General features: G+C 38.2%; 1 protein-coding gene across 4 annotated transcripts; it reads right to left on the bottom strand.

Moving 5' to 3' along the window:
* Positions 1 to 1,609: 1,609 nt before the first annotated feature.
* On the bottom strand, positions 1,610 to 18,396 carry THAP6 (THAP domain containing 6). 4 transcript variants are annotated; one of them, XM_043906467.1, is made up of 5 exons: positions 18,308 to 18,392; positions 17,303 to 17,405; positions 15,826 to 16,033; positions 11,439 to 11,564; positions 1,610 to 4,779 (listed from the first exon to the last, which is right to left on the bottom strand). In XM_043906467.1, exons 2-5 carry the CDS (start codon positions 17,380 to 17,382, stop codon positions 4,525 to 4,527), a joined length of 669 nt encoding a protein of 222 aa, XP_043762402.1. In that variant the 5' UTR covers positions 17,383 to 17,405; positions 18,308 to 18,392; the 3' UTR covers positions 1,610 to 4,524. The 4 variants fall into 4 exon arrangements, with proteins under 4 accessions (XP_043762402.1, XP_043762403.1, XP_043762404.1 ...); XM_043906468.1 differs by lacking the exon at positions 18,308 to 18,392 and adding an exon at positions 17,849 to 18,028; XM_043906469.1 differs by lacking the exon at positions 11,439 to 11,564 and having other exon boundaries at positions 18,308 to 18,396.
* Positions 18,397 to 18,468: the final 72 nt, after the last annotated feature.

Raw genomic sequence — 18,468 nt, forward strand, 5'->3', positions numbered from 1 at the left:
CAACATTGCCGGGAGAAATATCAATCTCAGATATGCAGGTGACACCACCCTATGGCAGAAAGTGAAGGGGAACTAAACAGCCTCTTGATGAAGGTGAAAGAGGAGAGTGAAAAAGCTGGCTTAAAATTTAACATTCAGGAAACTAAGATCATGGCATCTGGTCCCATCACTTCGTGGCAAAAAGATGGGGAAACAGTGGAAACAGTGACATACTTTATTTTTGAGGGCTCCAAAATCACTGCAGATGGTGACTGCAGCCATGAAATTAAAAGACACTTGCTCCTTGGAAGAAAAGCTATGACCAGCCTACACAGCATATTAAAAAGCAGAGACGTTACTTTACTGACAAAGGCCAGTACAGACAAAGCTATGGTTTTTTTCAGTAGTCATGTATGGATGTGAGAGTTGGACCATAAAGAAAGCTGAGTGCCAAAGAATTGATGCTTTTGAACTGTGGTGTTGGAGAAGACTTTTGAGTCCCTTGGACTGCAAGGATATCAAACCAGTCCATCCTAAAGGAAATCAGTCCTGGATATTCATTGGAAGGACTGATGCTGAAGCTGAAGTTCCAATGCTTTGGCCACCTGATGCTCAGAATTGACTCATTGGAAAAGACCCCAGTGCTGGGAAAAATTGAAGGCAGGAGGAGAAGGGGATGACCGAGGATGAGATGGTTGGATGGCATCACCGACTTGATGGACATGAGTTTGAGCAAGCTCTGGGAGTTGGTGATGGACAGGGAAGCCCGGCATGCTGCAGTCCACAGGGTTGCAGAGTCAGACATGATTTAGTGACTGAACTCAACCACACCAGGAAAATTTGAGGTGGGGGGAGTCCAGTGACCAAGGGCATGCTAGACCATCCCCTCTGAGTAAAAGACAAATTAGTAGTACAACTTCTATCTCCCACTATGAATATGAAATGTGAATGTGTAAGTTGCTCAGTCTTGTCCAACTCTTTGCAACCCCATGGACTTTGCAACCTCTGTCCATGGGATTCTCCAGGGAAGAATACTGGCTGTTTCCTTCTCCAGATCTTTCCAATGCAGGGGTTTAACCCAGGTCCCCTGCATTGCAGGTGGATTCCTTAACAGCTGAGCCACCAGGGCACTGAAGTGAAGTTGCTCAGTCATGTCCAACTCTTTGCAATCCCATGGACTACAGCCTACCAGATTCTTCCATCCATGGGATTTTCCAGCCAAGAACACTGGAGTGGGTTGCCACTTCCTTCTCCAGGAGATCTTCCCAACCAGGGATTGAACCCGGGTCTCCTGTATTGTAGGCAGACGCCTTACTGTCTGAGCCACCACGAAAGCCCCCCACTATGAATAAGGAAGCACGATGCTTAGTAAGCATCTCTAGGTTCTGATGGCAGCACATTTCAAATCTAAGAATACTACCCTTGCCTATATACTGGTAACATCAAGGCTGCCAGTTTTGAGTGAGGCTGAAAGGAGAGGGCTGAAAGGGGTCTATGGCGGATGCATACTGTGGTGGAAGCTGGCCTGCCGCCTGGGTTACCTAATCTAGCAGACTCTAAAAGACAGCAGAGTTATTGGTGGAGGGAAAAATGCAGGCGAAATTAAAGCAATACCACTGTATACATACTCTTGATTTTTCTCAGCTCATTTTATTGAAAACTGAGTGTATAAAAACCACATAGAGCACATTACTAGAAAAAGCATTTTATTTTTCAAATACATAATGGATTCTTTACCCTCTTTTATCTTTTTATTAAGACTAAATACATATAAATAATTTCATCTTTTCTCAAATTAATGACAATGGTGTAATTGTGATTATCTTTTAGCAACCAAAGTCTATTTCCAGAGGTTTGAACTTGATATGAGAAAAACACTGCATCAAGTCCATTGTACCTGATTTGGTGCTGAGGTTGAACTGGTAAAATGGTTTGCTCCAGGATCCAGAGGCTATTGTAAGCTTGAAAGCAAAGTGAAATGCTTAGGCTGACCTTGGCTGCTTAAGGATCCTCTGGATGGGGGTGAGGGGTGCCTGGTCCTGGTTCTGTTTTGTACAGGACGGCTCGTCCTCAGGCCTGTGGCCCACCAGGGTTTGCTCCAGGATCCAGAGGCTATTGTAAGCTTGAAAGCAAAGTGAAATGCTTAGGCTGACCTTGGCTGCTTAAGGATCCTCTGGATGGGGGTGAGGGGTGCCTGGTTCTGTTTTGTACAGGACGGCTCGTCCTCAGGCCTGTGGCCCACCAGGCTCCTCTGTCCATGGGATTCTCTGGGCAAGAATACTGGAGTGGATTGCCATTTCCTTCTCCAGGGGATCTTCCTGACCCAGGGATCGAACCCAGGTCTCCTGCATTGAAGGCAGATTCTTTACATCTGCGCTATAGGAACTGAGGTATGTACACGTTCAGGCATTTGCCTGGACGGTAGGTGGGGAGGACTCTACTTCTTATGTCACATTTCTACTGGTAATCCTTTTTCCATAAGGGACAAATGGGCAGCTCTGGATTCTTGATGATACCAATCCTTTGCCCACAGCTCACTCTTTGTCAATAACACTATGACCACTGAAAAAGAAGACAAAATTTTAGTTCACTGTGAACACGGAACACCAGTAGTAAAAGTGACTGTGGTAACTGTGTGATGAGGCAGAAACTGGGAACTGACTCTCGGAAAGGTCTACTGGGCTTGATTTATTTTAAGCAGCCAGGAGACATCTAGAATTTGGACACACAGTGTTTGGATATATCCTTTTATTTTTCTCCATTGCCCACTGACTTTAAAAACCTAAGATCATACCCCAATTTCCATTAGCATGTCCACCATGAATGCAAAATTAAATAACTCAAATAAATAATGGGTAGCTAAAGAATACTTTAAAGGTAGTAAAAAGATAGCACCTCAGTGATTTCTTAGCATAATGCTAATCTTTCAAATGTGGGTAAAAATCCCATTTAGTGGGAAGGTTTGGAATCTTACATAAAAATATAACATGCATTATATATTTCTTGAATATAAGAAATTCAAGTGACCGTATCCTTACTGATATTAATATAACACAAATAAAATTATAATGAACATTTTAAAACAAAAAGCAGTTCATTTCTAGTTAACATATTGAAATAACTGATATTCAAATTCTAACTATTATAGCACAGACATATCAATGGAGTTTATGTATATATACATGCTTCAAAGTAGAATTTGCTTTGGGGCTAGTACTTTTTATTCTAACCCACAGTATTTATGACTCATTTCAGTTGTTTTTACTAAGAAATCAGGAGATAAATTTCTGACTCTTGGATCAGTCAGAAAATAACTAAAAGTTATTTTTCTGTAAATTCAGTAAGAAGCTATTCTAAAATTGTTGCTTATCTATTTCTCTAAATGAAATCTCAGATAGTAATCTTGTCTCCTAATTAAAGGAAGACATTATAACCCTCTAATTCCTATTTTAACTAGAAGAGCCACATCATTATTTTTAATTGTTTCTTCTGTATTTGGTACCTTAAAAAAATGTTAGTAATACTACTTTCTGCAAAACACAAAACAGCATGAAAAGTAACCAGTTACTACTGGCATTCAGATTTTGAAGATATACCTTTATGATGAAATAAGTCATGAAACAAAATGTTCAGAAGAACTGTCAGTAACTATTTAAAAATCAGATTTATGATCCTCTTTAAATATTTGTTAAAGCGATGCTGGTTTACATCAAAGTGCTCCTAGTGAGGAGAAATGATGTACTATATTGAAAAAATAAGACCTCATCAGGGGTCTTAACTCGGCTCTGAACAACCTTAAAAGCCAAAAGATCTGCACCATATGTTCTCAAGGTCATTACCATGGGACGCCTTGTAAAAACATCTTTTGGTATTATTGATAATAAAAGCACCTTGAATTGGATTCTAGATGGACATGTGCTATAAGCAAAGATACTTCTCTGAAGCCAAAAATCTGATGCTGCTGAAGTGTCCACTTTCGACTACGAGAGCTTAATGTAGCTGATCTAAAATCATTTCCTTAGTCCTACAGAATTTTCTTGATCTCTTAACATTTTAAAATAGTGACCTGGCACTAGTTTAGGTCTGAAAGTGTTCATCATTCGGTCGTGTCTGACTCTTTGTGACCTCGTGAACTGTAGCCCGCCAGGCTCCTCTGTCCATGGAATTTTCTGGGCAAGAATATCGGAGTGGGTTGCCATTTCATTATCCAGGGGATCTTCCCAACCCAGGGATTAAACCCAGGTCTCCTGCATTGCGGGTAGATTCTTCACCTCTGAGCCAGCAGGGAAGCCCATATAGTTTAGGCCTATAAAAACATAACTCTCACAAGTTACTCCAAAACATGATAACTAGCACAAAATTAGTACGTATCTTTTTAAAAAAGCCTTTGGATAATAACTCTAATGCATCAGGCTGCAGAGGACCCAAAGGGCACTCTAAATGACGGAATGATGGACATTATTTAGTGATGGTAAATGAGAATTATTTCCTTAAAAGCCAATATCAATTTTACCAATTTTAAGTAGAACATAACATGAAATTATTTCATGAAATATAGTCTTGTTCTGTGCTCTCTTGACACCAGTCCCAACAGAAAGCTTCCAGTCTTTTTGCTGTTTCTTGACTGATGAGACATTCATCCTTTAATTCCCTGATTGTCTTCCTCAATGATTTTTGGAAACGTTTTTCTCGGTCTAGAACATTCTGCAGAATTCTCTTGGTATCCTCTAGCTCGCTGATCACATGATCGAGTTTATGCTTAAGTTTCTTTGGACTGTCCATCACACTGTAGCTATGTTCCTAAAAACATAAACACCAAGTTATTAAACCAGACAGATCAGCAGTTAGATAAAAAAATTATAACTAGGCCTCAGTTATTTCTCCAAATACTATGCTTAGAGAACATTTTTAAGTTGGTGATACTAAGAGGTTCAAAGACCACAGGGAGAGGACAGGGATATTTCAGGTGCCTAGAGTCCCCATCTTTGTCTAAGGTCTGGCATACACAAGGAGGGCAGAATCCTGTAGGTGGAAGGCCTTCTCACCTGGAGGTAGGCATCTGCTTATGAACAAACAGCATGACACTCACAATGACCATGACAGTTTTGGTCCCTAAGTGTGGGCTGCTAAGTTTAAGTTTTATCTATCAAAAAAAACCTTACATTTTTAACCTTTTAACTGAATTGCTTTATTTGATGAATATTTCACTTTATAAGGGATGACAGGAAAGCACTGAAGCAGGTCCTCAGGCTGGGTGTTAGGGATTTAGAGAGGACTCTGGTCTTGGATTTATAAGGGGATAATTTAAGCGCTCTGTATTTATTTTGGCTATGGTATGTTTGTTGGGTATACTTTTTTCATTCAAAAACACCACTGACATATAAACATAAAATAATTTTGAGAAGCTGTTACTTAAAATTAGTGAAAATGACTTTGCTTTCAGCCAAGATGAAATAAGAGACTGGATTGACAAAAAAACCCCAGGATTTCCCTGATGGTAAAAGGATATCTGCCTGCCAAGGCAGGAGACTGGAAAGAGTTCGCATGCTGTGGAGCAACTAAGCCCGTGTGTCATAACCACTGAGCCTGCACTCTAGGGCCTGCAAGCCGCAACTACTGAGTCTGAATGCTGCAACTACTGAAGCCCACGTGCCCTAGAGCCTGTGTTCTGCAACAAGAGAGAAGCCACCACAGTGAGGCCAGTGCACTACAATGAAGAGTAGCCCCTGCTCACTGCAACTAGAGAAAGCCCGTGTGTGGCGACGAAGATGCAGTAAGACCTCAACACACAGCCAAAAGGTATAAAAAAGTTTTGCACATAAGGATATCAGGCAAGGAAGGCAGAGATTGCAGAGAGATGGGAAGCAAAGAGATGAGCCTTATGAATGCCCAACTTACTGCCTTGAGAGAGTTCTAGGCCTCAGTGCAAGGAGAGGAAACCCAGGCAGAGCCGGTTAGACAGAGTTGAGGAGGTAGTGCAAAGTATTTGGGGAGACCAAGGTGCCTACAGTTTACAGAACAAAGTATCAATAGTAGAGAGGAGAACCTAGAGATCTTCAGAAGCTCCCTGTCAAGTATTGCCCTGAGTAAGATCAGAATATGTGTGTAGGAAACTGCTCAAGGCTGAGGGAACAGTGGCCAGAAAAGATCAGGAGTACCCTGAGCTCACAGATTTTACTCCCACCAGCCAGTACCAGAAGAGTACATAGAAGAGTCTTGCCTCAGTGGTGGAGAACAAACAGCCTGAGACAGAGCACTGTTCTGGTCCTGCCTTAAAAAAAAAAAAGCCTGAAAGAGCCAAATTGTTTCCAAATAACTACACCTCATAACAAAGCTCAAGCATATAGGACACAAAAATATCTAGCATCTGGTAAAGTAAAATCCACAGTATTTGGCACAGAAAATTTACCAGGCATGCAAAACAGCAGAAAATATGAGCCATAATAACAGAGAAACCAATCCACAGAAACCAACCCAGAACTAGCAAATGTTAGAATCAGTAGACAAGGATATTAATGAAATTATTAAAACTGTATCATATATGTTAGAAAGTTAAGCAGAGACATGTAAGATATAAAAAAAGAATCAAATAGGACACCTGGACTTAAAAATTACTATGTGTGAGGTGAAAAATATATTAAAGAGAACTAATGGCAGATTAGAAATTTCAGAAGATTGGTGAAGGTGAAGATACAGCAACAGGAATGATCCAGAATGGACTACAGAGAGAAAAGGGAATATTTAAAAAACAAAAAAATGAACAGAGCGTGAGTGAGAGGTGGCACAACTTCCGACAACGCAGTATACATGTCATTAGACTCCCCCAAGGAAAAGGAAGAAAAGTTGAGGAAGAAATATTTGAAGAAATCATGACCAAAATTTTTCCAAGTCTGATGAAAACTATAAACTCACAGATAGAGAAACAATAAATCCCAAGCATAAGAAACATGAACAAAGCTAAACTATGGTATAATCAAATTATTTAAAACCATTAGCAAAGAAAAAAGATAAGAATGAGAGTAGATTTTTGATTAGCAAGCATGCAAATGAGAATATAGTGGAGCAACATCTTAAAAAAACTAAAAACAACAAAGTCCCAAACTGTCAACCCAGAATTTGTCAATATCTTTCAAAAATGAAGACTAAATAATGATTGTTCAGATTTTTCCAGACTAAATAATGACTATTTAGAAGACTAAGTAATGATTTTATAAAAGCTGAAAGAATTTATCACCTGCATAGCTGCACTGTAAGGAGTATTAAAGTTAAGTCCTTCAGACAGAATGATACCAGATGGAAATATGGATTTACACAAAGGAATGAAAAGCCCTGCAGTGGCAACTACATGGGTAGCATATACCTTTTTTTCTTATTATTTAAATCTTTTAAAAAGATAATTTACAGCTTAAACAAAAATTATATCAATGTAATGTGTGGTTCATAGCATATGTACAGTGAAATGTATGACAGCTGTAGCAAAAAGGCTGGAGAAGAGAAATAAAAGTATACTATGGTAAGATATGTATATTATACACTAAGTGGAATAATTTCACTTATCATGTAGCCTGTGGCAAGTTAAACATGGATGCTATAGACCCAAAAGCAATTAACAAAGAGTTATGGTGAATGAATCAAAAAAAGGAGTTAAGATGGAATTATAAAGGAATTTAATTAATTAAAGGCAGAAAAAGGAGAAAAAGAACAAAGAATAAATGGAATAGGAAATAAGCATGATGACAGATTTAAACCAAACCATATCCTATTAGATAATTTGATATAAAGTAAGGATAATCACATTAGATTATTATTATAGTTTAAATAATCCAAATAAAAGGCAGAAATTATATATAGAAAAGATTAGTGATTATAAATAACAAAGTTATATTAAAAAATCAAGACCCAAAAGTACATGCTGCCAAGAAAAAACACACTTTAAAAATAAAAAGACACAAATAGGTTGAAACTAAAGGTTTCAACTAGGATAACACTAATGACAGAGAACTACGGTATATGCAGAGTACATCACGAGAAACGCTGGGCTGGAGGAAGCACAAGCTGGAATCAAGATTGCCAGGAGAAATATCAATAACCTCAGATATGCAGATGACACCACCCTTATGGCAGAAAGTGAAGAGGAACTAAAAAGCCTCTTGATGAAAGTGAAAGAGGAGAGTGAAAAAGTTGGCTTAAAGCTCAACATTCAGAAAACTAAGATCATGGCCTCTGGTCCCATCACTTCATGGGAAATAGATGGTGAGACAGTGGAAACAGTGTCAGACTTTATTTTTTTGGGCTCAAAAATCACTGCAGATGGTGATTACAGCCATGAAATTAAAAGACGCTTACTCCTTGGAAGGAAAGTTATGACCAACCTAGATAGCATATTAAAAAGCAGAGACATTACTTTGCCAACAAAGGTCCGTCTAGTCAAGGCTATGGTTTTTCCAGTAGTCATGTATGGATTTGAGAGTTGACTGTGAAGAAAGCTGAGTGCGGAAAAATTGATGCTTTTGAACTGTGGTGTTGGAGAAGACTCTTGAGAGTCCCTTGGACTGCAAGGAGATCAAACCAGTCCATCCTAAAGGAGATCAGTCCTGGGTGTTCATTGGAAGGACTGATGCTGAAGCTGAAACTCCAATACTTTGGCCACCTCATGGGAAGAGCTGACTCATTGGAAAAGACCCTGATGCTGGGAGGAATTGGGGTCAGGAGGAGTAGGGGATGACAGAGGATGAGATGGTTAGATGGCATCACCGACTTGATGGGCATGAGTTTGAGTCAACTCTGGGAGTTGGTCATGGACAGGGAGGCCTGGCGTGCTGCGATTCATGGGGTCGCAAAGAGTCGGACATGACTGAGAGACTGAACTGACTCACTGACGGTGGGTATATTACTATCAGACAAAGAAGATTTCAGAGCAAAGAATATTACCAGGCATAAAGAAGGCCATTTCTTAATAATAAAGGGGTTAATTTATCAAGACATAAGTATTTTCTTTTCCAATGGTTTTGAATAATTTGATTATGATGTAGCCTAGTTTAGCTTTCTTCATGTTTCTTGTGCTTGGGATTGCTGAGCTTTTTATCTGTGGGTTTATAGTTTTTATCAAACCTGGAAAAATTTTGGCCATGATTTCTTCAAATATTCCCCTCTCTTTCAACTTTTCTTCCTTTTCCTTTGGAGAGTCTAATTGCATGTATATTGGGCTATCTGAAGTTGTACCACTTCTCAATGATGCTCTGTTCATGTTTTTCATTTTTTAAATATTCCCTTTTCTCTTTGTATTCCATTCTGGATAGTCCCATTGCTATATCTTCACCTTCACTAATCTTTTCTTCTGAAATATCTAACATGCCATTCAGTTCAGTTCAGTCACTCAGTTGTGTCCGACTCTTTGCAACCCCATGGACTGCAGCACGCCAGGCCTCCCTGTCGGTCGCCAACTCCCAAAGTTTACTCAAACTCATGTCCATCGAGTTGGTGATGCCATCCAACCATCTCATCCTCTGTCGTCCCCCTTTCCCCCTGCCTTCAAACATGCCATTAATTCTCTCCAATGTATTTTTCAACTCACATGTTGTATGTTTTTTTCTAATTCTTAGTTTTGCTTATATGAGATGATAGATGTTCATCTAAACTTACTGTGATGATCACTTCATGATCAATGTTAATTATATCATTACTGTACACTTTAAACTTATACAGTGGTGTATGTCAATTATATCTGAATAAAACTGAAAGCATAAAATAGAAAGGTACTTCCTCAGTCTGATAAAGGGCAATTATGAAAAATCCACAGTTAACATCATATAAATATCTTCAATGGTGAAAGACTGATGCCTTCCTCCTAAAATCAGGAGCAAAGCATAATGATCAGTTCTCAGTACTTCTATTCAGTATACCCTTAGAGGTTCAAGGTAGTGCAATAAAGCAAGAAAAAGAAATGAAAGATATTTACATTGGAAAAGAAGAATTAAAACTGTCTTTAATGACAGACATCATGATTATTTTTGTAGAAAACCTGACAGTCTTTACGAAAAAGCTTTCATAATTAACATGTGAGTTTAGCAAGTTTGACAGATACAAGATTCATATACAAAGGTCAATTTATTTCCATATACTAACAGTAATTAAAACAATGCCATTTATAATAGCATCCAAACATACAAAATACTTAGGGATAAATCTGACAAAACAAATGAAAGACTATACACTGAAAATGACAAAATCCTGCTAAGAAAATTTAAAAGTTTAAATATATGAAGTGATGAGCTAGAAGACTTAAAATAGTCTTATTAAGATGTCAATTCTTCTCAAATGGATCTGTAGATTCAACAGAATCCCAGTCAAAACTCTAGCAGGAATTTTGTAGAAATTTATCAAAGTGATTCTAAAATTCATATAAAAATGCAAAGGACCAAGACTATCCAAAACAACTTTGAAAAAGAACAAAGTTGGAATATTTAACACTGATAAAACACTGCCTGATTTTAAGCATTATTATAAAGCTATATATATATATATAGAGAGAGAGAGAGTAATTAAGATAGGAAAACAGATCTGAATTCCAGGGCCTGATTCTAACATGAAAAAGCAATCAGATGAATAAATAAATGCAAGCTTCAATACTGTGTGTGTATGACAGTCCTTTAAGAAAACCTAAAGACATAACTATTTTTAAAATTAGATATTTCCACATAGAACCTACAACACCAATATCTAAAGGGAGGAATTATTTATTGTATTTTATTGGTTGACATTACTTTGCCAACAAAGGTCTGTCTAGTCAAAGCTATGGTTTTTCTAGTAGTCAAGTATGGATATGAGAGTCGAACCATAAAGAAAGCTGAGCACCGAAGAATTGATGCTTTTGAACCATGGTGTTGGAGAAGACTCTGGAGAGTCCCTTGGACTACAAGGAGATCCAACCAGTCCATCCTAAAGATCATCAGTCCTGAGTGTTCATTGGAAGGACTGATGCTGAAGCTGAAACTCCAATACTTTGGCCACCTCATGGGAAGAGTTGACTCGTTGGAAAAGACCCTGATGCTGGCAAAGACTGAAGGCAGGAGGAGAAGGGGACGACAGAGGATGAGACAGTTGGATGGTATCACTAACTTGAAGGACATCAGTTTGATCAAGTTCTGGGAGTTGTGATGGACAGGCATACTGGTGTGCTGCAGTCCATGGGGTCACAGAGTCGGACATGACTGAGCAACTGAACTAAACTGAACTGATTGGTTGAAATATTTTTTGAAAGCATTCTTTGAATTAAGTATGTATATATAAATTATAATGGCCCTTGGAAGCAATATTACTTTTGGTTATTACATATTAAAAACATCTCAAAAACCTGAACTCCCAGTTTTTCAATAAGATTTTGAAAAGCTTAATCCTAATGGAGAGGGCATGCTCATCTTAAAAATATCAACATTAGCCCAGTAAGTAATTTTACTTACAAAAATGAACTGGGACTGGAATTCTTCAACACACGAGGAAGCATCAACAAGCTTGTGATTGTGGTTTGTAACTGGAAGGGCTTTGAGGGTGAAGTTTTTCCTACAAGGAAGCTTTTCTCTTTTCCCCTGTTAAGAATAGTTAATTGTTAATCAATCATTGTAGATATTTCTGTCCTTTTGTAAATTTTTAACCTTCTTAACTTTTTGTAGTAAAATTATTATTTTTTTATGGAAATTGCTTTTAAAAGTCAGTAAAATTTAAATTCATTGAGATTACTTTAAAGGAACTTCCCTAAAATAACTTTCAAGTTTACCTGGAAACATGAATTTTCCTTTAAAAAAAAAAAGAATGATAATGAGGGAAGATATATGATATATCCTACAAGGTATTAAAAATATCCTACAAGGTAACAATATTTAAGATAGTGTTCTGTTCTTTTGGCTTCCCAGATGGTTCAGTGGTAAGGAATCTGCCTGCCAAGCTGGAGGCACAGGAGATATGGGTTCTAGCCTTGGGTCAGAAGACTATTCTCTAAGAAAAATATGAATAGATCATGTAGATAAGAGCCTTCAGGATAAAAAATGGCATTCTGAATAAGTGGAGAAAGGCTATAAATCATGAAAAATGAACTAATTATGAAAAAGTTATATCCTTTATGTACAGTAAATCACAATGAATTTATATATAATGAAAATTCATGTAAGAATGAAAACAATGAGGAAGTAGAAAAATACATGGGAAATATTTATAAAATCTTAAATCAGACAGCACAAGAGAAAATATAGGGACTACTTAAAAAAATGTATTTCACACAAAACAAACGAACACCATAATTAGAACTAAAGACAAAGAACAAAAAGTAACTACAACATAGTTAAATGATTCCTATCCTCAATATCTATTGTTGTTACAAAACAGCTTAGAAAAAGATAAAACTGGAAGACTTTAATAAGTTATTCACAAAAGTAAAACTGTCTAATGAACACAGGAAATAATGCATAAATGCACTAATATTCAAAGATAAATTAAAAGAATAAGATGCCACCTATGCGTATCAATTTCAGCAAAGGTTAAAAACACAACTTACACTGAGGATTAGGAGGGACAGACACTTTTACACATAACTATTAGTAGGGCAGTAGACTGATACAAACTTTATGATGGGCTTTTGAGAGGTTTGTATCAAAAGCAAAAAATGACTTTAAAATGTGTGTAACTTTTGATCTAGCTATTTATTTCCAGGAAATTAGTTTGGGGAAATAAGGATATGTACATAGATTCAGCTACAATAATATTCATTATAATGCTTTTTAAAACAGTGAAAGATGATAATCTATATTCAATGGTAAGGATTGATTACATAAAGTATTTATTGTCCACACATAGGATCAACCACTATATGGTCTTTAAAAATGTTCTGTAAAGAACAGACTTTTGAACTCTGTGGGAGAAGGTGAGGGTGGGATGTTTCAAAAGAACAGCATGTATGTTATCTATAGTGAAACAGATCACCAGCCCTGGTGGGATGCATGAGACAAGTGCTCGGGCCTGGTGCACTGGGAAGACCCAGAGGAATCAGGTGGAGAGGGAGGTGGGAGGGGGGATCGGGATGGGGAACACATGTAACTCCATGGCTGATTCATGTCAATGTATGACAAAACCCACTGCAATGTTGTGAAGTAATTAGCCTCCAACTAATAAAAATAAATGAAAAAAAAATGTTCTGTAAAGATGATATCACTAAATATGAGGAAGGATATAGAATCATAGGAACTCTCATAAGCCAATGGTGGGGGTATAAGTTGGCAAAACCACTTTGGAAAACTATGGTGATATCTACTCAAGCTGATCCTAGGATCCAGCAATTCCATTTCTAACAGAAATGTACATATACTCTGTAGAAATGTGTACATTTAAGTGCATCAAAAGGCATGGACAAAAATGTAGTTGTAACAGCTCCAAAGTGAAAATCCAATGTTCACCAACAGTAGAATAGAAATTATAGTTTATTTATACAATGTGCTGAAGAAGTGATGTTTTTGAACTGTGGTGCTAGAGAAGACTCTTGAGAGTCTCTTGGACTGCAAGGAGATCAAACTAGTCAATTCTAAAGTAAATCAACCCTGAATATTCATTGGAAGGACTGATGCTGAGGCTGAAGTTCCAATACTTTGGCCACTTGATGTGAAGAGCTGACTCACTGGAAAAGACCCTGATGCTGGGAAAGATTGAGGGCAGGAGGAGAAGGGAGCAGCAAAACATGAGATGACTGGATGGCATCACCAACTCAATGGATATGAGTTTGAGCAAACTCTGGGAAATGGTGAAGGACAGGGAAGCCTGGTGCACTGAAGTTCTTGAGGTCACAAAAAGTTGGACATGACTTAGCACTGAACAACAACAGATGCAATAAAATATTATAGTGCAAAGAAAATACATGGACTAGTACCACATGCTGCGATGTGGATGAATCACAAGAAAATGTTGAGGGAAAGCAGCCACAGTACAGAGTATGTACTATATGACTCCATTTACAATAACTGACAGGGATAAAAGTCAGGATAGTGGTACTTTCGAGGGTGTAGGGACTGGGAAAGAGCATGAGGGAAGCTTCTGGGGCATTGATAACTTTCTCCATCTTGGTCTGAGAGGAGATACATGAGTATATTCACTTTATGAAAGTCCAATGGTCTATACACTTATGTGTGCATTTGTTATATGTATGTTGACTTCAGTATAAAGTTTAGTTAAAAAAAAACTGATGTTCTATATAGGTTTCTCTTAAAAATGTGATCCATTGAGCTGCAACACAATCATGCAGGGTGCCTATTAGAAAATTCAGATCCTAGACTCCAAAGCAAACTTGCTGAATCAAATTCTTTGGGAGAAGGGGTTAGGATTCTGCATTTTAAGCCAAGCTCCCTGGAAAATATTTAGGTAGACTAAATTTGAAAGCCACTGTTGTAGAAAAATATTTAACATCATGGAAAATATTATAATAGTTAAGAGTGAACTTTGGAGCTAAAATACCTGGGTTTAAATCCAGCCTCTGCCATTTAACAGCAGTGTGACTTGGGGAATGTATTCCAGCTTTCTGGGTCCAAATTTTCTCAAGTGGTCAAATGAGAATAAGATTATTTAACTCTTATGGTAGTTTGGGGGACTAAAAAGAGTCAAAATATATGTAAAGTGCTTAGATTAGTGCCTGGCACACAGTAAGCACTGTATGAATGTTAAAAAAAAAAAAGAGCAAAGCAAATAATAAAAAGGATATACAATATAATTCTATTCTGTAAGAATATATAAATATAGATGAATTTATATACAAATATACACATACAAATGATAGAAAAGATCCACATAGAGTGTTAACAGTGTTACTTCTGGATTCTATGATTTCCTTGTTATTAGGAAATAACTTTTGGAAGTTAGTAATTTATTGTTTATTTGACTTATTATGTCCATATTTCTTAAGGTCCGCTTAACATTACAGATGACACCATGGTATAGGAAACAAACCCTTTAGAGCAAATTGCAGAAGATACTGTACATTTCTTAATATGGAAGACACTGAGTCAGTTTCCACTTTATAACTCAAGTACTGAGATACGAACATCTGCAAATGTGACTAAAGACCCTATGGGAGTAGACATCTTCTGAACTACTTCTTCTGTTTCCAGCTGTCAGGAAGGAGATAACTTTCAACGGAGGTTCATTCCTACTGGTGTGGGAACCCACAGGCTCTCCCTGAATTTTCCACATTGGAATCAGTCAGTCTCTAGAGTTTCTGCAAGTGAGTACATGTTCAGGTATACGAAGTCAAGAGAGATACTGCGGGTGAAGCAGCTCATTGGTGGCACTAAAATCATTGAGAAAAGCCACAGAATACAACTAGAGTTTCCTTAAACAACCCTTTTATTTTTTTTTACCTCTTCTTTCTCTCTCTTCTTAATTTTTGGTTTTCTACCTTCCAGTTCTACCTAGGCTTTAAGTGTGAATGTATGTGGCTCTCAAAGTATACTTTGTGTCTATTGCAGCTCTGCTCTTGACTTTTGCTCCAGTGTGAGGAGCACTGCCAGCTTGGAACTTCAGGAACTCTAACATTCCTCCAAATTTTAGACCCAAATCTTGAGCTATACTAACTCAAGTTTGCTTCACCAAACCTTAGTATGGTTCAGATATTAACATTTCTGAGGAGCTATTGGTAAAACACTCTTACTATTCATTACAAAAGCTTACACAGCAGTTTACAAATCTAAAAAAACTTAAAAGAATGGTTTTCAAATTAATAAGCAAACAGTAAAAAATGGCAGCAAGTGTGGTGAAGGTTCTTAAATAGTTCATAAAAAGTGAGTAATGATGGTAAGCAGCATCTGATAAACAAACCTGTAAGCGAGATATGGAATCAAAAATAGAAGGTATGACTCCAGGTTTCAGTTTAATATTTGGAGCACTTCTGTCAAAATCTGTCTTCTTAAAGTGTCTTGAACACAGCACATCTCCTTTTTTAGGCTCCCAAATGCCTGCAGCATTCACATTACGTCTTTTCATTGCTAATACCCATTTTCTTTTGATGTTTTCATCTGTGGGGAATCTAGAAAAACATACATACAGTATTTTAAAATTAAACACATATACTTGAATTAAAAGGCTGTGCCTAAATTGATTCTTTAACTGGTTTGTTATTACTCTTGGGAACTGGAATATTTAGGAAACCACTGCGATTTACGGCTTTATAACTTTCAGTTTTAATACTCAGATTTTTGTACCAAAATGCTGCAGGCAAATAGCCCTCATTTAATTCTCTCTCATATTATAAAGAAGAAAAGCTTCCAAAGGCATTTAATACCTTAGAGTAAAATTCACAACTGAAGGTTTTTCTTCATCTATAGATGATGAAGATTATCACTTGGGCCTTTTCCTATCTGATGAATTTATCCCAGATGAACAGAGACACTTGTAGTTCCATTCTTCTATCAGCATCAAAAAGTAGTTTAGTACAACATTTAATACAAAACAAGGGTATAAATGCTTAGTGAATGAATGCAGAGAACTCCTGCGGAGTTTGGAATTTTGGAGATCAGAACGATTTTGAGATCTGGAGGTTAATAGCCATATCTTTTACAATTTTCCAAGCTGGTTCAAGTCCTTTTTGGAATAAAGTGGGGTACATGTGTTCATTTTTCATTTCCTTAAACTTAGCAAAGTAGTTAGCAGATGCTTTCTCTGGCACATAGCACAATGCCTGGCACAAAAGCAACAAAATAAAACTTCAGCAAATGAATAATTATTAAACTTTATTGCTCCTTCTTTCCTATACTGTCAGAAGAATGACTAAAATACTAAATTAGGACCATCTTAATTTATCTGCAGTACAGCTAAACTTGGTCTGAAATTGTAATTTATACCTTTTTCTCTGTAACATAAGCCTGATCTATTTTTAAACATCAACATAAACATAAGCTTGATTTATTTCTAAAGGACAGAATATATTTGAGCAAAGATCCTTGATGTGGATTGTAAACTACATGTAAACAACACAATTTCTTTGAAGGTATGTTAAAATACAAAATAGTACTATTAGCAAAAAGGTTTGATGATATTTTTGTTAATCAGTCTGTGATACCTTTACAGGTATCTTAAGCTTCTGAACTAATTATAAAAATGTAAAATTATTATTGTCACTTCAAATTCAACTAAAAAGGTTATTAAAAAAGAAGTTAACTAAAGTTCAAAATTGAAGATCTAGGAGGTATAGCTCAGGGGTAGAGCAACTGGTTGCAAAATTAAAGATTTAAGTAGACCTGTCTTTTGCTTCTTTTAACAGTCAAAAGTACTTAGCTTAACTACAGCTGACTCTTACACGTGAAATGTCAGTCCTTTTAACTTGGAATTCGGTAAACAGCGAGAGGCACATCCAACGGCTGAGCAACATTTCACCATGGTTTCAGCAACTCATCCCAGAACTGAAAGAAAATTAAGGGGGCAAGCGTCAGTAACTTCAAAGCTAAGGGGTACATATTTACCTTTCCCAGAATGTTCCACGTAACATTACATGAGGTTAGAAAGCCAAAGGCAAATATTTTCTTTCAAAACCCGCAGCTCTGCTCATAAAATTTTCTAGGGGTTTGGCTCTTTAACAAGGCAGGTCATATTCAGCTAGGCCTTAGGTCAGTTTCGGGGGCAGGTACATTTCCCTCCCACCGCTTCTTACAGGCACGCGTTCCCTCCGTCACCAGATCCTGGCATCCTGACGCCTCCTAGAACGCTTATTCTGAGTTCTCAGCTCAAGCGTTGCTTCCTTAGCGAAACCTTCCTTGACACCCGACTAAGTCAGATTCCCTCTAGTAATAGCTCTCAGGGAACACACACTTCCCCTTCCTAGCACTTCTCCAAGCTGTAACCCTACATTTATTTCAGGGTGTCTGTGGACTCTTTCTCCTTCACCAGTCTGAGTTCCCAGAACTGTTTTTGGTCACTTTCGTTCCCATGGCGTAGCTGGTGATTGGCACATAGTAAGTGTTAATATACTACGGAAGGAATGAAGAGGAAGTAACGAAGAAAGGGACAAAAAGGTATTCAGGCCACTGACGAGCGGCTGGCTGCTCGGCCGTCGCCGCGCGCGCATTAGGATTCGCTCTCAGCCGGGAGGCCAGGCAAGAGCTCCGCCCCTTTCTCGAGGCTACGGCCGCTGCCGCGGGAGGGAGGGGCCGCCCTGTCACAGGTGTCGCTGCGGCTGGACAGCGGCCCTTCCCCAGGGGCCATCGGACGTCTCCGCGCCGCTGCGGTCCTCCTCGCCCCGAACCGCCCCCAGGGTGTGGGCGGATAGCGATGGGGGGAAAAGGGGAGGCAACCTAAGAATTATTACCGTTAGCAGTGAAGGCAGCAACTAACGACGACAACGGAGACTGCGCCTCTTTTCGCTTCCGCCCCGTGGTCCCGGGCGCCGGAAATCCGGCTGCCCCGGGTCACGTGCCCTGCCGCCATCTTGGCTCCGGGGGCCGCAGTACCTGGGACAGGGTGGGCTAG

This window comes from Cervus elaphus, chromosome 6 (assembly GCF_910594005.1).
Source record: "Cervus elaphus chromosome 6, mCerEla1.1, whole genome shotgun sequence".
Taxonomy (NCBI): Eukaryota; Metazoa; Chordata; class Mammalia; order Artiodactyla; family Cervidae; genus Cervus; species Cervus elaphus.

Bases quoted from the DNA above. Each gene is read 5' to 3' on its own strand.
- THAP6 (XM_043906467.1), bottom strand. From the start codon at position 17,382: ATGGTGAAATGTTGCTCAGCCGTTGGATGTGCCTCTCGCTGTTTACCG. The intron at 16,034-17,302 runs GTAAGAGTCAGC...ATGTTTTTCTAG, and splicing joins AAAGGACTGACATTTCACGT to ATTCCCCACAGATGAAAACA. The intron at 4,780-11,438 runs GTAAGTAAAATT...TTATGTTTTTAG, and splicing joins TCCAGTCCCAGTTCATTTTT to GAACATAGCTACAGTGTGAT.